This window comes from Kogia breviceps, chromosome 8, assembly GCF_026419965.1.
Source record: "Kogia breviceps isolate mKogBre1 chromosome 8, mKogBre1 haplotype 1, whole genome shotgun sequence".
Classification (NCBI taxonomy): Eukaryota; Metazoa; Chordata; class Mammalia; order Artiodactyla; family Physeteridae; genus Kogia; species Kogia breviceps.
Window position 1 is genome coordinate 902934 of NC_081317.1, and position 21495 is coordinate 924428.

At 64.6% G+C, this 21495-nt stretch overlaps 3 protein-coding genes across 6 annotated transcripts in view; 1 reads left to right on the forward strand and 2 right to left on the reverse strand.

Annotated features, from left to right (window-relative positions):
* ABCA2 (ATP binding cassette subfamily A member 2) overlaps positions 1-21495 on the forward strand; it is a 133466-nt gene that overhangs the window by 27648 nt on the left and 84323 nt on the right. The window lies entirely within an intron of this gene.
* Positions 5954-7114, reverse strand: LCNL1 (lipocalin like 1). The gene is given in 4 exon segments (XM_059072336.2): positions 5954-6079; positions 6082-6155; positions 6285-6358; positions 6911-7114. Coding segments are annotated over 4 exon segments (315 nt in total). The 5' UTR covers positions 7033-7114; the 3' UTR covers positions 5954-6034.
* On the reverse strand, positions 8628-12563 carry PTGDS (prostaglandin D2 synthase). 4 transcript variants are annotated; one of them, XR_010841776.1, is made up of 7 exons: positions 12275-12447; positions 10877-11016; positions 10691-10767; positions 10036-10152; positions 9798-9899; positions 8973-9176; positions 8628-8775 (listed from the first exon to the last, which is right to left on the reverse strand). XR_010841776.1 is itself a non-coding variant. In XM_059071498.2 (7 exons), the coding sequence occupies exons 1-6, from the start codon at positions 12386-12388 to the stop codon at positions 9151-9153; spliced, it is 576 nt and encodes a 191-aa protein (XP_058927481.1). In that variant the 5' UTR covers positions 12389-12563; the 3' UTR covers positions 8628-8775. The 4 variants fall into 4 exon arrangements, 2 of the variants coding, with proteins under 2 accessions (XP_058927481.1, XP_066896346.1); XR_010841775.1 differs by lacking the exon at positions 12275-12447 and adding an exon at positions 11619-11966; XM_059071498.2 differs by having other exon boundaries at positions 9151-9176; positions 12275-12563.

Sequence of the window (21495 nt, forward strand, 5' to 3'; positions counted from 1 at the left end):
TTGAGTAACTGGCTTCTAGCCAATAGAGTGTGGCAGAAGTGATGGGCTGTCACTTCTTTCTTTCTCTGGAATTGCTCACCATGACATGAGGAGTCCTGTGGCAAAGGACCAAGGCCTGGCCAACAACCAGTGAGGGAGCTGAGACACAGACCCCTTCCCAGCTGAGCCTTCTATTGAGAACACAGCCGCAGCCAGTGGCTTGACTGCAGCCTCACGAGAGATTTTGCGCCAGAGGGTCCAGAGCACCCAGCACCAGATTCTTGACCCTCAGAAACTGGGAGACAATACATGCTGTTGTTTTAAGCCACTGAGTTTTGGGGTAATCTGGTCTTCAGCAGTAGGTGACTAATATCGTTATTTATCCTGTTTATTGCCAATTTTCCCCACGAGGTCCACAAGGGCAGGACATTCTGTCTGTTTTATTAGCCACTGTATCCTCAGTGTCTGAACAGTGGCTGGTACACAGAGATAGTCAATAAATACATAAGTGGGGCTTCCCTGGTGGCGCAGTGGTTGAGAATCCGCCTGCCGATGCAGGAGACATGGGTTCGTGCCCCGGTCCGGGAAGATCCCACGTGCCGCGGAGCGGCTGGGCCCGTGAGCCATGGCTGCTGAGCCTGCGCGTCCGGAGCCTGTGCTCCGCAAAGGGAAAGACCACAACAGTGAGAGGCCCGCCTACCACAAAAAAAAAAAAATAAAATAAAAAAATAAATAAATAAATAAATAAATACATAAGTGAATGAATACAGAGTGGGGAGCCTTTGGAGGGTTTAAGCAGGGGTGGGGTGGGGAGTGGCACTTCTGATTTATGTGTATAAAGCCCGTGTTGAATGCCATGAGGTGAGGGGATGAAGCGCTGTGGGAGTGGAGGTGAGGGGGGCAGGGAGAATAGTAGAGGGCTGCTGAGCTCCTCAGGACAGAGCTGATGAAGGCTGGGCCAGGGGCTCAGAGTGGAGTTGGAGAGAGGTGTGGGGGAGGAGGGGAGGGATCATGGATGACCTCTGCATTTAGGAAGAGTAGAAATGCCCTTCCCGGGACTTACCCAGTGGTCAAGTGGTAAAGAATCCGCCTTCCAATGCAGGGGATGCGGGTTCGATCCCTGGTTGGGGAACTAAGATTCCACATGCTGAGGGGCAACTAAGCCCATGCGCCACAACTAGAGAGAGAAAACCCGCACTCCACAGCTAGAGAGAAGCCCATGCACTGCAACTAAGACCTGATGCAGCCAAAAAAAAAAAAAAATAGAAAAGAAAAGAAAGAAATGCCCTTTCCAAGATGATTGGGCTAAGGCAGGATTGGAGAGGACATGGGGCCTCTCCTTTGTCTTATGAGTTCTTGATATGGCTGTATGTCTGATGGAGATGAATGAAAGCTGCTGTGTACACAAGACTCTAGTCTAGAGGATCAGGCCCAGAGAGGTGAGTGCCCCTGGGACAGCCTTAAACATTAGTCCCTCCAGGCACAGTGCTCAGGCTCTAGGAAGTTGTTTCTAGGTAGAATGTGGTAGGCTGAATAATGACCTCTAAAGATATCAGGTCCTCAATCCCTGGAGTTGTGCATGTTATTTTGTACGTGTTGACCTAAAACGATAAAACCGCCAGTTATTTTGCCAGCAAAGTGGGTTTATTTGGGAACAGCAAAGAATCACAATTCAGTGCATGCAATCTAGGGGAAACCACAGGCAAATCTGAAGAACAAACGACGGGAAACTCTTTTATAGAGGAGAAGGGGGACTGGGAGGGGTGTTCTAAACGAAGAGTACATTGGAGGAAACTGGGAGTTGGAAGTGTGGTGGCTTTTCATTGGCTGAACTGTGCTGGTCTCTCATTGGCTGGGCTGTTGCTGGGTGGGAAGAAAAATCTTCCTTCCTCCTGCTGGGTAGTAAGTAGTAACCTTTCTGTTGGTCTGCAATTGGGGCTGCACAGTAGGGGGTGAGGTCTCCCCCTTGTGGCCTCCTGACTCTATTTTAAATAAGGTTTCTGTTTATTAATCTTTACATGCTTTCTCTAAAAGCATTGCTGATCAACGGTCAGGTTTCTTACAGATTCAGCAACTTTTGTCCCTTGATGCCAGGGAGGACCTTTCCTGGGTGTCCTGTCCCATGTGGAAGGGAGAGTGCACATATTGGAAACCTACTGAGGTTACGTTCACGTAACAAGATGGGGTAGGAGAGAGATCTCTCAGGAATTTCCCATCTAAAGTTTGTGTCTCAGAACAGCGAAAACAGCAAGAGCACACTCAACACAGAAAGAATTAAACAAGCACTTTGGGAAGACACAGTTGATGAAAGAAATGTTCACATATTAAGGTATGGGGAAGTTATTCTGGATTATACATACTTTGGCTTGAACTTTAGGCTAATTAGAACAGTCTGTCTTATGGCCTGTCAAACATAAACTGTATGTCTGCTTTAACCATTAAAAAATAAGGAGGAGGAGGAGAAAAATGCATTACATGATTGTTTAGAATGTCCACTTTGAATACAGGGATAAATGCTGCCTGCTGCCCCCTCCCCAGCAACACCAATGCCAGTATTTCTTCGAAGATGAGATTCCCTTCCCAAATGCCAAGGTCATGCTGACTTGCTGTGTACCTGCTCAGCTGTTTTGAAAACTTGAAGAAATGTACCCTTGTCATGTTTGATGTCTGTTGTTCTGACAAGATATTAAACTGTGGTTCAGGCATCCAAATTGGAGCTGGGTGGCCATTGCGGATGTGCTTTCAGACAGTTCCTGCATCACTGGGAACTTGAATTTTCTGAACTGTATCAGACTCAAGGTCATGACCAACTGTTCTCAAAATAGTATCTGCTAGACGCTGCCACCAGCAACCTTATAATCTCAAGACCTCTCCTGGTGACTATGCACTTTAGGGCCCAACCAATTCTTGCTTTACAAGCAGCTTCCTTATTGCCAGCTCCAACCCTAATTCTTGACAATTTATGTAACTTTGCAGTTTTTGCTTGTATAAGCCTCCCCCAGTTTGTAGCCTGGGGAACACAATTCAAGTGCTTCTTGAATCTGGGTCTCCTGCTCTGCAGTCCTCAGTTTAGCTCAAACAAAACTTGTCTCTTCCTCTGGTCAATGTAAATAACCAGTAACCAACCTCAGCTGATTAAGGGGGAGGGCTGGAAAGAAAGAAAAGACACAGTTTAAGAAAAAAAAAATAGGGAGGTTTTGGAAAAGCCCCCGTGGTTCCTCGGAGCCCCAACTCTGGGGGTCAGGAGGGCATTGGAAAGGCTGGTCCGAGGGCTGAAGGCACCCGAAGCACCTAGGCTTGGGACAATCTTTTTTCCAGTGACCCGGCTCTTTGCAGTCATAGTGGTGGGGTCAGAAGAAGGCCGATCGGGGGGCCTTTGTCGGCCACCTAAGGACTTTGGCTTTTACTCTCAGTGAGGTGGGACCCACTGGAGCAGTTGCGAGCAGAGGAGGGTGCCAGCTGACAGATGTTACACACGCAGCCCTGGGCTTCCGGGTGGAGAACTGGATGAAGTCTGCCCCCGTGTGGCCGGAGCAGGGCACGCAGGACTGGGCTGATCCGCAGGTGCCAGGGGCATGACCCTTCCTGGGTCCAGAGGAGCCCTGGGGGGCCGCCCCCCAATGGGCCGTGAAGGGCAAACTGCATCTCCTCACTCCAGATCCTTTCCAGGGGACGTGGGAGGGACGAGTTAGTGGCGAAGGAAGGGGCCGAGAGCCTGCTGGAGAGTCTTCCCCCCACCCCGCCCCGCCTCGCCTTAAATCCCTGCTCTTGGGCAATTTCCACCACGTCTTCTCTTGTTCCACGTGGAAAGTGAATGACAACCGATAGATCAGTTGATCAATAGATCAACTGGGAATTCCCTGGAGGTCCAGTGGTTAGGACTCGGCACTTTCACTGCCGGGGGCCCCGGGTTTGATCCCTGGTTGGGGAAGAGAGATCCCACAAGCCACACGGCGCTGCCAAGGGCAGAAAAAAAAAAGCAAGTTGGCTGGATGAGTGGTTCATCCCCAGTCTCTCTCTGTGGAGGCCTCTGCTGGCTGGCAGGTAGCATCTTGGGTGGGAGGTGCTGGATCTCTAGGCCTTCCCACCTGCTCCCACATAGTGGGACTGGTGTCAGGCTGGGGGGAGGGGGGGAGACCCTGCCTTTGGAGTGTCTGCAGAGGGCCAGGGGCTGGCAGGTCGGCCAGGCAGCAGAGGCAGCGGCAGGGCCTCCAGGTGTTGGGTGCAGGTGTGGAGGGGCTGTCTGCGTCCCTGGGATGTGGCGCTCTTTACCCCAGTGACCTCGCCCTCTGGTAGGACAGGGCTGTGTTTCTAAGGAAAACTGTCTAACCAGCTGAAGAGCAGAAATGATATTATAACGCACCGTCACCCAGATGGAACCATGATCAATTTTGACATATTTACATCTGGTATGATTTTTTTCTGAACTAGTTACGTGACAGATATTATGCCATTTTACCCTCAAATTCTTCAGGACCAGTCCTTGAAGGACCGTGCTATTTCCCTCATAAACACAACGGCAGGACGGAACTCTGCCTCGCGGGCGGGGGTCAAGGGAGAAGGGGTGCTGGAAGGCCGCCCGGAGCGGGAAGCGGCACAGACCCCCCTCGGGCTGCGGTTTTGAGGACCCCGGGGCTTGTGGAGCCCAGGCATGCGCTGGGCGTGGGTCGGGCACGGCCCTGGTGCGCAACTGCACGCGGGTCTCCGCCGCGGCGCGAGGGCCACACCCCTGGCCTGGCGCCCGGGGTCAGCGGGGGACCCAGGGAAACCACTGTGATGCCCTGTCCGACCACTGGAGGACCCTACCGCCCGCGGGGCCGAGCCTCGGCCCCTCCCAGGCCTAACGCCTGCCTGGGTGGCCAGGCTCCGTTGCCCAGGCGAGGGGTCCCGCTCCAGTCCCTCTGGGTCCCCGGAACCCCCGCGGGGTTGGAGCCTGAGCCCCGCACTGTCCCTCTCCGGGCGGGTCCCAGGCCTCCTGGGGACCCAGAGCACCCCTGCCCCGGTCCACACAGCTCCTCTGCCCCCTCACCCTGTTCCTGCCCCCACCCAAGAAAAGCACAGCGCTGGCTTTTCGAGACAGTGTATGGTACTGGGGCCTGGGGCTGGAGGGAGGCCACCGCTCTTTGAGGAGGCCTGGGTACCCGGAGCCCTGGCATCATGGCCCTCTGCTCTAGCCCCTGGGCTGGGTCCCTCACTGCAAACCAACCGGGCGGCAGCTGTGGGGAGGGGCGGCGTCCTCTCACCTCCTCCTGCCCTCCCTAGGCCCGCCCCGGGGCCCCACTCTTCCCTCCCCGCCGCTGCCCCGGGATGGAGGACCCCCGGACTACAGCCCTCTGGCCGGGAGGGGCCTCCCTGGGTCAGCAGGGTGCCGGGTCCGGGTCAGCCCCGTGCACTCACCTAGGCGAGGGCGCAGGCACGCTGTTCTGTGCAAGAGAGCAGGATCCGAGGAAACACCCAGTGCCCCCTCCCCGGGCTGGAGGCTCCACACCCTCCCCAGAGTAGCCAAGCCTTCCGGCCTGTGACCCTGTGACCCCCTCCTGAGGGGCACCGGCCAGGGCACCGCTCACCCTCCCCTGGTCCTCCTGTTCTGGATCCGGGGCAAGTGGAGTGAGCCTTGGGGCCTGGCTCCCCCTGACCCCCCCCCCCCCACGTCAGGGTCTCGGGTCTTTCAGCTCCTGCAGCTCTGAGCCGGCGTGGGGACAGTGCTTGGGCAGCAGGGCGCCCTGGCTGGGGTTCAAGCCCACTTGGGGTGCCAGCTGCTACATCTCCTGGGCATCTTCAGGAAACAGCTCTGGGGCCCGGGCTGAGAGCAGGGAGGGCCAGTGAGCAGAGGGGCAGGGCTGGGAGGTGGAAGGGGGTGTGGGGAGGGTGTGGGGAGGGGCCCCAAGGAGACACCGCGAGATGGAGGTTCCGCCTGCCACCGAGTCAGAGCTTGCTGGGAGGGGCACGTGGGCACCACAGACCAAACCTTGCACGTGGCCCCCAGAGAAGGCTGTGATGGGCTGTGAGGGGCGTGCCAGGAGCGCTGCCCTCACGCTGGGCCACTCACCACCCATCACCCACGGCAGAGCTGCAGCCAGACGTTCCTCACGCCCCCCCCCCCCGCGTCTCGGAGTACAACACGGCGAAGTGCTTGTAGTCGGCGAAAGCCACCCTGACGTTGGTCTGGGCCGTGGCTGGGGAAGCGAGAGCCTGCTGAGCTGGGCGCCGGCTCAGGACGCCCCGTCCCCTCCGCACGGCCCCGGCCGAGCCAGCCCTGCTGCTGCCCCCACCCTCTGTCTCACTCCCGGCACAGCCCGCCTCACCTGCGCTGCGGAACTGCCCGTCCACGGCATCCTCGGTGAAGGTCGCATCCATCCTCTGGCACCCGCCATGGGGCCTGGGAAGGAGGACCCCAGCAGCCTGAGCAGCAGCCCCTGCCAGGCCGCTGAGGCCCCGCCGGGCCCCCTGAGGACGCTGCCCGACCACGACACAAACGGCTGCCACTTAGGTGCTGCTGACGGCTGCCTGCCCCAGGGCCCACCTGTCCCCTCCGTCACATCGATGCTTAATCACACGGGTGCTTTATAATTCACTTACAGGTCAGGAGATACCCTGGGGGACAGGGGGACACAGCCAGGGGTTGCGGGGTCTGTGGGGCCTTCTGGTCTCCCCTCCAGACACACCCACCCATGCACGCACACGCGCACACACCCGCGCGTGCGCGCGCGCACACGTGAGGCGGCTCCTCCACGGGCCTCAGGCGGGCCCCTCTGGTGAGCAGGCGAGCTGCAGCTGCTGCTTTATCGGCCCCGGCGGCCTGGCGCAGGGTCGGGCCTGGCTCTGGCTCCCTGACGGGTCAGAGACGCCTCTGGCTCCTGCTGGCTCCCATCTGACCTCACGCTGGCCAGGCCTGTGGCCAGTCCAAGGTGGGGCTCCTGGGATCACTTACGTGGGGTACCCAAACCTGAGGCCCAGGTCGCCGTTGGCCAAGGGGGTCACCGAGACCTCGGGCATCTTCATGCTGTCCTCGGAGCCCAGGAAGCCCCGGTCACCTGACACTGCCCCAGCCATGTACCAGGTGGCCTGGAACTGCAGGAAGGGGACAGGGAGAGCTGGGGGGCGGCCCCTGTGCCACAGCCTCCCCGACCTGGAATCGGGGGGCGGGGGCAGCTGCCACTCACCGGGTCTGAGGCCTGAGCAGCGGCAGTGAGCCCAACCCAGAGGCGGGGCCGAGGGGCCTGCTGTCCTCCGCAGCACACCCACCCCAAGCTGGACGAGCAGACAGACGCGAGCTCCGTCCCCTGTCCCCAGGCTGGAGCTAAGCTTGGGCCAGAGAGGGTATGGGCTGGGCTGGGCCACCCCAGCCCTCCGGCCTCTCTGGGTAGAACGCAGCCAGAAAGAGGCTGTCTGTGAGGAGCCAAGTCTGGACACAGCTGGCCGGTGTCAAAGTTGGCCTGGGTGGGGACGCCGCGGGCAGCGCACGGGTCCAGCCGACCGGCAGCGTCTGAGCATGGTGGAGGGTGTCTCTCGTCGACTGCACAGGCTCAGGAGCAGGGTAGGAGAGTCGAGGTGGCCTCTCCCACTGTGCCTGTAGGCTCCCAAGACACCCTGGGGCGCTGGCCTGCTGGGACAGAGCCCGCTGTGATGGGCTCACGGTCGGGGTGCAGCCCGGAGCACCTTGGCCCAGTGGTCTCCGGCCAACCCCGGCCAGCCCAGGTGTTCCTTCCCGGGGAGGGGCCGTGTGCCTGGAAGCAAGGGGGGGGCGAAGGCCCGGCAGGCCCTCTGGGACGCGGCCCCCAGCCCTTGGCCGAGGCACAGCCTCGGGCCCCCTCGTCCAGGAGGCGTCCCAGAAGTTCACCCTCACCTCTGAGCCTCACACCCTTGGTGCCTGGGTGGGGCCTGGTGGGCAGGCTGCAGTGGGCACTGCACGTTGTGAGCCAGGAGGGCCCAGGACAGGGGCCTGAGAATGGCCACGCCGGCCGGGAATCTGGGGGCTAGCAGAAGGTGACGGACTGCGGGGAGGGGAGACCGCGCTCCGGGGCTCTGGCCCAGCTGCGGTGCCAGAGGCCTGGCGAATGGGCAGGGCCGTGCCCTTGAGGCCCAGGCTAGACGCCAGGGCACTGGGGACTCTCAGGTAGCCATGGGAGATGGGAGGGTGGCCTGTCTCCAGCCCACTCAGTCAGTCTGTCCCGGTCCAGGGGGGCACGGACACTCCGGCCACCTTCCTCTTTGTCCCCGCAAGCCCGTATCTCTGCCCAGCCTGAGTGCACTGACCCCACGCCTTCAAAAAGTGCCCTGGGCCTCAGGCCTCTCCTGGACGGGGCGCAGGGGACAGGCTGCGGGCACCTGACCAGGACCGGCTCAGCCGCCGCTGGGCCTTGCGGGGCTGTGGTGAGAACAGGGCCCCGAGTGGAGTGGGTGAGGGTCGCGTCGGCGCTGCCCCGAAGCTGTCCTGGCTCCTGACGCAGCCGCGTCTTCCACTCCACCAGGAGCAAGGCTGGCGGGCCCTTGCTCACCCCTTGGGGGTGTCATGCAGAGCCAGCCTCCAAGATTTTACAGAGCGGCAGGGGAGACCCAAGGGGGCGGCGGTCAGGTCCCCGGGGGCCCGCCAAAGCCAGGCCCCGGGGGGCAACGACTGCAGGACAGACAGACAGAGGCCAGGCTGCTGACTTGCTTCCGGAGTTTATTCTCAGAGCTGGGATAAAGCCCGAGGGGGCAGGGCCGGTGGTGCAGGAGCCGGGGCTGGGGTCTTGGGGGAGTTGAAGGAAAAGGCCGAGCAGGGCAGCATGGCCAGGTCCTGAGGGCTGGGGTCACCTGGCCAAGAGAGCAGGACCTGTCGGTGTGGCGGGCAACACCGCACTCCCGGCCCCGGGCCCCCAGGCCCCTTCTGGCTGCAGGCCACAGGGGAACGGCTGTCCCAGGGCCCCACCCCCTGATGGGGGCCTCCCCGCCCTGCCCTGCCCTGCCCTCCCCTCCCTCCGCTTCCTGTCCCAGCCGCCAGCTCCTCCTACCCCAGCGACCTCGCAGAACCCCGGTGGAGCCCCCTCCTCCTCGGTGCAGCCCCGTGGGCCTGGACCAGCCTTGCATGGTGGGTGGGGCTGTGGTGAGCGCGCACCGAGTGGACAAGTGAGTGAAGGAACGCATGGGTGGGCACTGCTGGGTGAGGGCGGCCCCCAGCGCCCCACTCACCTATGTGTGCTCCTCCATGCACTTGTCTGCCGAGAAAAGCCCAGGACGGCGGTCAGCGCCCCAGGCCGGGCCACTTCCCCCGCCCCGCCTGTCGCTCACCCCCGCGGCCCTGGAGAGCGTCTCGGTTAACCCTCAAACTGCTGGCTGCATCAGCACCCCAGCCCCGGCCCTCCTCCTCCAAACGCAGAGGGGGTCCCATCCCTCCCTGGGCCCAGAGCAGGCTGCCTGCCCCAGGGAGGCCGTGGGCGCCGAGGCTTCGGGGAGCCCGCGCTGAGCCGCAGCGCGCTTGTTCCTGTGTCCCCACGGGCACACCCACCCCCGTGGGTTTGGTTTCTAGGGCTTGCCCCACACCAGGCTGGGTGCCTATGTATCCTGGGGGCCGACCCGGGGCCTGGCACACAGTGGGTGCGTGGTGAACCGGGGAGGGGGTGTTTCCTGGAGGAGTGCCTTCTTGTCCCCGGCCTAGGGGCTGCAGGCTAAGGTCATGGTGTTGAGGACAGACCGCCCACACTCTGGAGGCCGTGTACCGACCAGTGGGCAGTCGGCCGGATGAACCCCAGGCCTCAGCACCCCCCCCCAATCAGGAGACTGTGTGTCTGCCTCTAAGCTGATCTTAATCCCCTCCCATCAGATTAGCGGCCCCTCACCGGTCTGTGGCAGGAAAACAATGCCATCCTCTGTGAAGCCCTGGGCCTTGGCGAAGGTGGCGAATTTCTCCTTGATCTCAGCTTTGGGGGCCTGGGTGCGGCCTGGGGCAGAAGAAGCCGCTGGCCTCCATCCGGGAGACCCCTGCTCGGCCCCCACCCCCGAGGCCCGGGGAGTCCCCGAGCTGCCCCGTGGGTCGGGCCTCAGACCGGGTGGTGGGAGCTGGCATAGGGCACATACTGTAGAGCGTGGCCATGCAGAAGTCCTGGCCGGGGCCTCGGAAGCTCTCGGTGTACAGCAGGGCGTAGGCCTCGTAATCGGTCTCCACCACGGACACCTCATGGTTGCTGCTCCAGTCTGGGAGCCCAGGAGACAAGCCCGGTTGGTCGGGGACCCTTGGGGAGGGGCGCCCTCTGTGGGCTGGTGTGGGAGGGGGCCCTCGATGCTCCACCCTCTGTCTAGCTGCCTTCCCTGCCCCTCCCCAGCCCCCTGCTTCCTGCCAGCACAGCCCTGGCACAGTCCAGTGTCCCCAAACCAGAAGTCTTGGGGGTCCAGCAAACACACAGGCTCAGAAAATCGGGAGTTCATGGGACAGCCACAGACTCTGCAGCCAAACTCCTCTCGGGAGGAGGAGAGATTCCCAGTGGGGAGGCCGTTCCCGGGCAGGGAGTGAGGAGGGCCAAGGTCCTGGGGCGCAGAGCTGCGCAAGGTGTGGGGGAAGCCTCGGGGGCAGCAGGCAGCTGGGGAGATTGCACCCTGGGGCAGATCCACGCAGACAAGGCAGAGCGGCCACCACCGCCCCCATGTACTGCTGGGCGGGGTGTCACCCAGAGTCCCCAACCGGCCGGTGTCACTCCTGAGCTGACCCTAGGGTCTGGCGAGGGGCCCCACTCACGGGGACTGGTATAGCTGTAGCAGCCTGGGGGGCCTGCAGGACGCAGCAGCAGAGTCCGGGTCTCACACTGGTCTTTCCTGTGGGCAGGTCACCCTCGGGTCAGGGTCAGTCGGGGGTGGGGGCTGTCCCTAGACCGCGACCCTGGGCGGGGAGCTCTCGGCCCCAGAAGCCCGCCCCGCCGCCCACCTGAGGAAGGTAGAGGTGAGATTGAGGCCACCATCCGCCGCGGGGGCTACCACCGACTTGCACATGGACAGCGCCTTCTTCTTCTCCAGGAACCAGCTCGAGTTGGAGGCGAGGCCCGAGGTGAACCAGAGCCCCAGGAACTGCGGCGAACGGCCCCCACCCTGGTCGGCCGGGACCCTCCCAAACACGCCAGGGTGGGCGCCCGCTCCTCCCCCTCCCCTCCCCTCCCCTCCCCTTCCCCCTCCCCTCCCCTTCCCCCTCCCCTCCCCTCCCCTCCCCTTCCCCCTCCCCTCCCCTCCCCTCCCCTTCCCCCTCCCCTCCCCTCCCCTCCCCTTCCCCCTCCCCTCCCCTCCCCTCCCGTTCCCCCTCCCCTCCCCTCCCCTCCCCTTCCCCCTCCCCTCCCCTCCCCTCCCCTTCCCCCTCCCCTCCCCTCCCCTTCCCCCTCCCCTCCCCTCCCCTCCCCTTCCCCCTCCCCTCCCCTCCCCTTCCCCCTCCCCTCCCCTCCCCTCCCCCTCCCCTCTCCTCCCCTCCCCCTCCCCTCTCCTCCCCTCCCCTTCCCCCTCCCCTCCCCTCTCCTCCCCTCCCCCTCCCCTCCCTCCCCTCCCCCCTCCCCCTCACTCCTCCCCCTCTCCCCCCTCACTCCTCCCCCTCCCCCTCGCCTCCCCTCCCCTCCCCCTCCCCTCTCCTGCCCTCCCCCTCCTCTCCAGCCTGGCCCCGCCCCCTCCGCTGGGTCCGGCCTTGCCTGGCCGTGGAGCTGGCGCCAGAGGGCTCCGGGCCATCCCTGGAGGGCGCGCCGCTGGGACACCCACTCCGACTGTTCCCGCAGCCCCCGAGGGGGAGCGCGCCGCCGGCTGTGTGTGTGTGTGTGTGTGTGTGTGTGTGTGTGTGTGTGTGTGTGTGTGTGTGTGTGTGTGTGTATGTGGCTGTGCGCGTGCGTGCGGCGCGGGCAGTGGGGGGAGGGTCGCGAACGCGCGCACACTCGGTTGCTGTGGGCGTCCCCCGGCGCCGCCCTGTGCAGCATCCCCATCTCCGCGCCCGCGCGCGGAGGTGTGTCCTAGGAGCCAGGTGTGGAAGGTGTGCCTGTTTTCCCTGGGCATCGTGAGCCCGTTGGGCCAACCATGCTGCGTCAGGGATGACGGGCACGCAGGCGCTCCGCGTGTCTGCAGGCGCCGTGTGGGCGCTCGCGCTCACAGGTTCTTCCCTGCCAGTCGGGGGTGATGTACCCAGATCTTGGTGGGCGCATTGCCCGGAAGGCCCCACTCTCATGGTCAGCCTCCTCCTGCCGGCCCAGCCCTCCTTCCCTTCAGCTCCTCCCAGGGGGAAAATTGGGCCCCAGGGAGCGCCCTGCTCCCTACATGGCCCTGTCCTGCCTTGGGGACCAGGCAAGGAGCCCCTCACCTTGTCCTCTTGGAAGTTGGGCTGCAGGGCGGCCTGGGCCTGGGTTGGAATCTGCAGGACCCCCAGGATCCCTAGCAGGGCCAGCCCTGTCCACAGCGTGTTCAGAGCGGCCATTCTCCCAGAGCTGAGCAGGCAACGCAAGCAGAGAGGCGGGCGGGAGGCGCGGAGGCTACCGGGGAGACCCCTATTTATGGGCCTGGCTTGGCCTCCACCCAGGGCACAAGGACAGCCCACTGGAGGCTCGTGATGCTGGGGGCAGGACAGGGCAGCTGAGCCCAGCGGCAGCTGAGCCCCCCACAGGGCCGCTTATGTAAGAGGCACTGACTAGGACAGGCCTGGGCGCTGCCACAGCAGGCTGAGCGGGGGCAGGCAGCCAGAGGCCCCTGCGTGGCTGGTCCTTTTTCCAGTCCCAGAAAGACCCGCCGCAGCAGCCTGGATGGGGGCAGGGGGCAAGGGCCTCGGTGCTGCCCTGCCTCCGGGGCCTCTGGTCACTTCCCACCGGGCACTGGGAACCCCCCCGCCCCCCACCCAAGCCCTACCACCGTTCCGTCTCCAAGCCTGGTGACCCTGGGAGGGGAAGCGAGGCCCCGTTTGCACTGTATGAGTTTGATCTGAAAGGCCCAGCAGGCCCGGGGGGACGGGAAACTTGGGCCAAGGTAAAGAAGCCAAATCTGCCCCCGAAGCAGAGACTGAGGGCCAGGTGTGCTGGGCACAGCTTCCCCCGACGGCCAGCTGTCGGGGCTCTGGCTGGGGGCCCCCTGGGCACCTCTTTCAGCCCGGGGCCCCTCTGGCCTTGGGCATAGGCCCAACCCCCGCAGCAGTCCCGCCCACCCTGTGGAGCTCAGCCTGTCCTGTTACCTGGGGTGCTGAGGCTGGTACCTCCCCCAGTGGCAGTGGATGAGAGGGAACCTGCCCACCTTACAGAGAGGGCCGCCTCCCTTCAGAGGCCTCTCTGGGTTGATGGGGTCCCGGGCCCTGTTCAAATCTAGCAAGTGTCATCTGTCCCCCTGGTCCCGTCCAAGGCTACCCGAGGCCAGCCGGGGCCTCAGCACAGGACTGAGTTGGGTCAGCGGCTCTGAGCAGCGGTGAGTGGGGTGGGTGTGAGTGCTGGGGTACGGGTTGGGAGGGATGAAGTTGGGGAAGGAGGCCCCGTGTGTGGTGCAGACATAGAGGGGACGCAGCTGTGGCCAGTGAGGGGACAGGGGCTGGTCATCCCCAGACACAGGCCCAGCCCCCTGCAGGGTGCAGGCTCCTGTCCCAGAGCCTGGCACCTTCCGCCCGGGAGCTGGATTCTTGGCAGCCCTGGCCTCGGGCTTTGGAATGGCCCCAAGGCTGGCCGGAAATAATCGAGGGGGAGGTGTGGGTCAGGTCAACTGCCTGAATGGGACCCGCATGGGCCCTGCCACCCACCTAGTGGGGGCAGGAGGGTGGGCCTCAGGCCCACGGGGGTCCTGGTGAGGTCAGGGTGCCTGCACCTCAGCCCTGGCTGGAGCCCTCGCTGGGGCTGTGAGGCCGGCATGTACAGCCCTTTGTCGCCCCTCCCCGGGGGCCCCAGGGGTCTGGGAGCACAGACTCGGGTTTCCTGGGGGGGGGGGCACCAGGGAGCTCCATCAACAGGGCTGCCTGGGGGAGCCGCTGGGTGGGCAGTGCCGTGCAGAGGGTCTCCTGCTTTCTCACTGGTGCTGGGGCTGTGGGAGCCTGAGGTGTACCGGGCAGAGGCCAACGTGAAGGGCTGGGGCAGAGAGAGATAGGAGGCACCTGGTGGGGGGATGGGGATGGGGGATGGGGGTGGAGGTAAGGAGGGCGGGGTGCCGGGGGGGGGCAGAGGCAGGCCTGAGACCGCCACCCCTCTGGCCTGGCCTCCCATCAGCTCCCGCCCCGCAGGCACTGTTCACGCTCTAGGCTATGCGGGGACAGTCCATCAGAACAAGCAGGCGTGGGGACGGGTGCCCGGACCTTGCACGGCCCCTGGGCCACCCTGGGAACCCCTTTGCAGCGATGGGGCCTTCCGTGAGCAGGGCTGGAGACTGGGGCCCGGGACTCCTCCTTCCCCCACCAGGCTCTCCCTCAGGTGCCCCTCCAGCCCCTTACCCAGTCCTCCTGGAACTCGGGCTCCAGGGAGCCCTGAGCCGACTGGGGTTGAGTGGGGGCTTGGGCCTGGCCCAGCTGCAGAGGACCCAGGGCATGATTTCAGGGCCCAGGAAGTGGGTGCCTGGGCAGCTGCTGGGCCCGGCAGGTGGAGGAGGGGTTCCCCTGAGAGCCCTACTGATGGGGACACCTGGCATCAGCCCCCCAAGGGCCGATGATTCACCTTTTGCCAGGTCCGGGTAGGGTTGGGCCATTGCCGGCAACTCCTGCAAGATTTCTGCCCCTTTCTTCCCTTCCCCTGGGGCTGTGCTGGATGGAGGCGGGGGACGGGAACAGGGGGGGCATCCCACAGGCACCAGGACCCCCCCTGTGCTCTCCGGACCCCTTTGCACTGCTCTGAGCTTGGCCCTGCGTGTGGTCAGCAGCGCCGGCTGGGCTGTCTCTGCCCTCCAGGTGGTGGGTACCTGCTGGACGTGGGGGTGGTGAAGCTCCCCCTGGCACCCACTGAAAGCCGAGTTGCCCGGTCCTGGCAGACGAGGTGCTGCTCCCTGGGTCTCAGGGGGACAGGCAGGTGGGGTGTCTGAGAGGACCTGTCCCTGACCCGGGAGGGCAGGGTGCCTGCCCTGAGCCCGGCAGCCAGACCCTGGCCTCTCAGGAGCCCATTCCCAGCCCTGGCACCAGGAGAGACCCCCGAGAGACTGAGCTGGGGTCAGTCTCTGCCTTAGGCTCCTCCCCGTCTCTGGGCCCATCGCAGAAGCTGGCAGCTCTGGATGTGGCCGGGCTCAGGCCTTCTGTGGGCCTGGCGGGCACGTGAGCCGCAGACGTGGCCACTCAGCGGTCAGCGGAGCTGAGGCTGCAGTTTCCCTGGAGCCCGAGGCCCAGGCGTGAGGGGGGCTGGCATCTGCCCAGGAGGGAAGCTGCTGGGCTACAGGGATGCCGGGAGGTGGCCTGGACCTTGAGGTCATTGATGCCATCCCCCTGCTTCTGACCCAGCAGGCCAGAGACAAGCCCGGGCCCAGGCCTAGGCTTGATCTCCTTGGGGGGCAGTGACGGGTCCCAGTCCCCAGGCAGTATCCCTCGGAGATGGTTGGCCCTTCAGAGCTGAGGCTCTCCCAACACCTGGTGGCCTCTCGCTGACCGGTGGCTAATGGAGTGTCCGCTGGTCTTGGACGGGGGACTCACAGGGACCTCGTGGACCCCACCTCCTTGCTGCTTGGCCATGCGTGCCCCCAGCCTGCGGGAAGGGGCTCTGAGGGAGCACTGAGCTGGGTGGGCAGGGCAGGCCCCACTGGACCCCACCTCACCCTTCAGGCCTGTCCCCCGCCCTCCAGAGGTGGCTCACAGCCCCGGAGATCACCCCATCCAGGATGCTCATCCCATTTGGGGGACCCCCAACCGGTAGATTTTAAGTAGAAGAGGGGCAGCGCCCGGCGTCACCTAGAAGCTGCTAGACAGACTACTCCAGAAAATCACCCAAGGCCTCATCCCCTTTCCCTGCCCGCTTTCCCAGCTCCTGGACTTGTCCAACCTCCAGGGCTGCCCCGGGAAGACCCGAGGCAGCCCGGTGGAGAGATGGCCGAAGCGGAGAGTGGCCGTGCTCCCTGGTGGGGCACCGGGGCCAGAGGTGGGGGTGGGGTGCTGGGTCTGCAGCATGAGACCACCAGGGCTGGGTACTGACGGGGCAGCCAGCTCAGGGCTCCTCCGGGTGCAGGAAGCTCTCCACACGCCCACCTGGGCTCCCCAGAGGATAGCTGCTCTGAAGTTTAACGAGGAGCCCCAGACTCGGAGTGTCCCGGAACGAGGCCCTCTCTGAGTTTCTACCCAGACCACGGGGGGCCCACTCTCCCCGCTGTGCTGGCCTGGTCTCTGTCTCTTCGTCCCCTCTCTGCTTTGGGTTGGCCACTGTCGACACCTGGAGATGACCGTGTCTCCGCCTGGCGTCTTCTTTCCCAGCCCAGGAGGTTGGGCTGGTCCAGGAGCCAAAGCTGGGGGAGGGCCGGGGGATGGGATGAAGCGTTGCTGCCAGACCCCAAGGGGCCCGAGGAGGGTCATGGCCAACCCGAGGCTACTCCTGGCCAGCAGGAGCCCAGGGCCGGCTGGCTGCCTCCGGAGAGGTAGAGGGGCTGCAGCATTCTGCCTTAGAGAGGGGCCTGGCAGGGCTGTGGGGAGAGCGGCCTGCCCCCCACCACGGCCCGCGTGCCCCCAGCCTCCCACGGGTGTGACACTCTGGATTAGGGTGACCCGAGCAGGTGGCTTCCAGGAGCATCCAGCCCGGTGGGGGGTGGTTGGAGCTAAAGCATGTCCCCTCACCCGTGGAAGGCCGGGTGCACGGTCTCTGGGTAGGAGGGGCCTGAGGGCACCACGTCTCCTGGGAGCTTCCACGGATGGGCCCTCCTGAGTCACTGCGGCCAGGCTGGGCACCCCCTCCCCGCCAAAGGACCCCAAAGCCAGGACTGTTTCTTGTGGGGTCTTCCTCATCCAGGGCCTCAGTGGAATCTCCTGATTCTGGAAGTTTTCTCACGCCTGTGACTTGACCACGTCAGGCTGGCCCAAGGCTCTGCTGGATCTCCTGGTCCCGCCAGGGGAAGCAAGCCCACCCCTTGGGCCTGGGCCTGAGGTCCTGGGACCCTGGCCTAAGCGTTCTCCTGCGGTGGGCGCTCCTGCCTTTCACTCGGGGCCCAAGGTGACCCCTGGGGGGTGGGAGCCACAGCTCTGAGCAGGGCCTGCAGCAGGGGGGGGCACCTAGCAGGGGTGGTGCCGGGCAGGGGGCACTTGGCCAGGAGCGTGCCCAGCTCTTGGGGGGCGGTGCCGGAGAGTTCAGCGGGGACAAACGTCGGAGAGGACGCTCAGGCTGCCCGGCCTGGGCCTGCGAGCCGGGGCTCTGGGTGCTGCCCGCAGTCCGGCCCGCAGCCCCAGGACGCCCCTGTCATCGGGCGGTCCTGCCGGCCCATCCGGGCACCACATGTTTGTTCCTGGCGCGGGAGGGGTGAGGGGGACAGATGTGGCCTCGGGGAACGAGGCACAGGCAAGGCCCTGACCGGCTGTGAGGATGGGGTCAGCCAAGGGCCAGGCTGGGCTCCAGAGGGGGTGGGTCCAGCATTTCACGAGGGGCCGGCCTGGGCCATCTGAGAGCGGGGAGGCCAGGCAGAAACGGGGCGGGCGCTGGAGAGCGGGAGGCCTGGGGGGCGGGGCCTCTGGCTGCCCCCTCCTCACCCCGGTGGGTGCCGCCTGGGCCCCAGCCTTCCTCACAGCCCCCTCGGGCCTCGGGGTCACACTCCCTCGAGGGGTGTGAGGACACGCGCTCTGTGGGGCCGCAGCGCTGGTCAGAGGGGCGGGGCCTGTCTGCACACCCCCGCCCCCGCCTGCCCGGTCTGGGAGACGGCTGAGTCGTGCTCTGGTCCTGGGGCAGGTGGGTGGGCGGTGGAGAGGGAGGGCAGGGAGGGACGGAGAGTGTCCGTGCCGGGCTGGCCGGCCACCGACCCCGCTCTGCGCCCGGGTCCGGGCCGGGCCGGGGCTGCCTGAGGCCAGCGCCGTGTTCGGTAGCCCCTGACTCCAGAGCCGGGGGAGCCGGCAGACCTCCTCTTTCCTGGACACGGCAAGGTCCGCCGCCCCATGGTGGCTGCTGGCCGGCCGCGGTGGCCCCCACCCTTCCACTCCCTGAGTCCTGAACGGGTGCCCCTGGCTGAGGTGGGCCTGGCCAGGGGGGGCCCCAGAGAGAGCTCGGCCTGGCCGCTGACTCTTGGCTGGGCAATTCTTGGGGGCCCTGGCGGGATACAGGAGTTTCTGGGTTCAGGGCTTGGTGCCTGACCCTGGGCGGGGGCCAAGCACCCTCACCCACAGAGCCCCGGCCCGTGACGTGTAGAACTGGCCCTCAGCGTGGGACCTGCCCACAGAGGTGGCAGGCAGGTGGGAGGGTGCAGGCTGGAGGGTCTGGGCACCTCCCTCTGGGCCTGGGGGGCTTCTGGACCCCCTAAGGCCTCGGGAGGGTATTCTCCTCTCCCAGGGCTGAGCAGCCCAAAGGGTCCCCCGCCCCGCGCCCGGAGCTCAGCCTGCATTGGCAGAGCCGGGGCTCCTCACGGATCCTGGGTCTTTGCTTACACACCCAAGGCCCCCGCCCTCAGACACCCGCTCCCAGGCCTGCTCCCCGGGAACCTGGGATCCTCTCGGGAGCCGGGTCCCTGGGAATCCTGGCCCGTGTGCGGAGCTGTAGCCCCCAGGCTAGGGGCTGAGGGGCTCGGCCGTGCCCCAGGCAGGCCAGTTGCCTGAACTAAGGGCACCCAGAGAGCTGGTAGGACCTCATTCCTGGCGTGTCTGGGAGCGCGTCTCTGGGAGAGATTAGCCTGTGATTTGGGGGCCAGAGGGAAGCGGGGTTGGGGGCCCCCATCCAGCCCCCGGGGGGCCCCAATAGAGCAAAGAGGTGGGGGGCAAAGTCACTCCGCTGGAGCTGAGCCGTGACCCCCTTCCCCTGCCTGCGGACATCGGCGCTCCTGGCTCTTGGGCTTTTGGACCCAGACCAGGGTCTACACCGCCCATCCCCAGCTCCTCAGGTCTTAGGACTTGGACTGAATCGCACCCCCTGGTCTCCTGGGGCCCCATCTTGCAGACGGCGGACCGTGGGGCTTCACAGCCTCGTAACCGCGTGAGCCCGTTCCTCGATTTCCCTCACGGGCGTCTATATGCGTATCCTGCCGGTCCCGTTTCTCTGGAGAGCACACGGGCTTGTAGACGACCCCCAGAATGCGGGGGTGGTTGATTTCAGACCCTGGGGCTCGGGGGCTAAAGTGGGGGCGGGGCAGAGAGGAGGAGGCTGCTACCCGAAGGCGTGGGCCTCGGGGAGGGGGCAGCCTGGATGCTCTGAAGGGCCGTCCTATCAGCGGACCTAGAAGTAGTAAAATAATAGAATATCAGGCCAACGTTGCGGTTCAGGAAAAACTAGTAACAGAGGTAGAAGCCTGGGATGATTAATCAAGACACAGAGACAAGGCAGAAATCAACACGGCAGGAGTGAAGAAAAAGTCTACAGACATCGAAGGATGAGGAGAGGAAACCGCCACAAAGAAATGGGGAATTTCCCAGCAAGCCCAGCAAAGTGGGTTCAAGAGAAAAAGCCTGAGCAAAAGTAGGACCCGTCGACACATCTTCGCACCGCTGGAGCACGGTGCGATCCGTTTTCCTGGGGCGTCGCTGACTCGCCACGTCCTGCACGTGTGCAGAGTGGTTGAATGATAAGATTGTTTTCCATAAACTGGAAATTGTAGACTAGCTTTAGATTTACACAAGCGTTGTGAAGGTTCCCATACACCCCCCACCCGGCTGCCCTGTTGTTAACATGTCACGTGAGCGTGGAACGTTGGTCACGGCTAATGAACCAGTGTTGACACGTGGTTAACTGAAGTCCGTGCTTTATCCCATTTCCTCAGTTTCCCCCAAATATCCTTTCCTGTCCCAGGACCCCTTCCGGGAAGAGCCCGACAGCCGGTCGTCACGGCTTCTCAGGCTCTCTGGGCTGCGACAGTGCAACAGTTTCCCAAGTGCTCCTGGCTTTTGCTGACCTTGACAGTTTGGAGGCTTGGGCAGGGGTCTTGTAGCCCACCCCTCTGCTGGGATTTGGCAAAAAGAAGCCGGGCGTGACTGTGGCTTAGATGAGATGGGAGTTTGTTTCTCTTTGGGGTAAAAGCCCAGAGGTGGTGGCCGGGGCCCACGTGGGGCCCCGAGCCTCGCTGGCCCTCCTGCCAGTGTCACCACCGTGCGTGGCCTCTGCCCCACTTGCTGGCTCCACCAACACCAAGGACAGGGCCAAGGGTGCCCCTCTCTCAGAAGGCTTCCGGGAAGATGCGAAGGTCACCACACGTCTGCTGTCCAGACTTAGCCGCGAGGCCAAGGTCGGCCACCTGGGAGGCCGGGAGGCGCAGTCTGCATTCCGCGGGGCCGAGTCACCGGCTGACGCTGAACCCCACAGACGAGAAGGGGGGGCAGCTCGCACCCCTCCCCAAGGGCGATGGGCCCAGGCCCTGCCCCAGGCCCGCATCCAGCCCTGGCCACGTCCTGCCCTCTGGGTCTCCGGGAGCTTCTCACCGTCCTGAGACCTGAAGCCTGGAGCCAGGGTGTCTCCTGCCGACAGCTGCCGATGTCCCGGCCGGCACCTCCGTGTGTGGGAGAGGAGCAGGGCCAGGCAGCCTCACTGGGAGGCGGTGGCGCCGACGGAGGCCCTGGCGCACAGGGACCAGGACTGCTGTCTGGGGGGCGGGAAGGTGCTGGTCTGGTGGCCCCTGGTGCTGGAGCCTGGAAGCTGCTCCCCGTCTGCCATCCTCCGTGGCCGACCTCCCCAGTCAGCCCCAGTCCAGCCGCCGCGCAGGCCCAGGGGCCAGCGCCGCCCTCCTCTCCTTCCCCGTGAGGCCAGCGTCCCCGGGGCCATGGCTCCGCGGCCTCCAGGTTCCAGGCCCTCCAGGGCACACCCTGAGCCCCGGCTGGTCCGTGCCGGAGATGCGGGCAGACCTTCCCCGTCCAGCGGCCAGCTGGGTCCCCACACTGGGCAGAGGCGGAGGCCGGCCACCGTTGTGGGGGGGGCGTCAGCAAGGGCCCGTTTCGGTGGCTCACAGATGAGATACCTGGGGGAACCCCGGGTTAGAGAGGGACAGTCGGCAGCTCTCGAGGGGAGGTGGGGCGGGGAGGTGGGGTGCTGGGGCTCCCCTGACCGCGGCAGGAGCAGAAGGGAGACGGTGGCAGGTGGGGAAGGAGCCAGTGGGGTCCCGGGGTGGTTGGAGACCCAGGCCTGGAGTCAGGACAGGGCTGCTGTCACAGGTGGAGACAGGATAGGGGGAGGGAGGGGCGGCTGGAGGCCTGTGCCTGGAGGCCCTGACACAGAGGGACCAGATTCCTTAGAGGCCGCAGAGAGGCGAGGCCGGAGGGGACCCAGGAGGATTGTGGGGTGAGGCCTGGGGGAGGAGACCGGCCACTGGGATCAGAGGTCAAGGGAGGCCAAAGAGGTTACGGCCCAGAGCGGAGCTTGTGGGCTGGCGGGACCCAGGCTCCGCCCACTCCTGGACGGAGGTGCGTCCTTTCCTGTATGAGGACCCAGGCTCCGCCCACTCCTGGACGGAGGTGCGTCCTTTCCTGTATGAGGACCCGGGCTC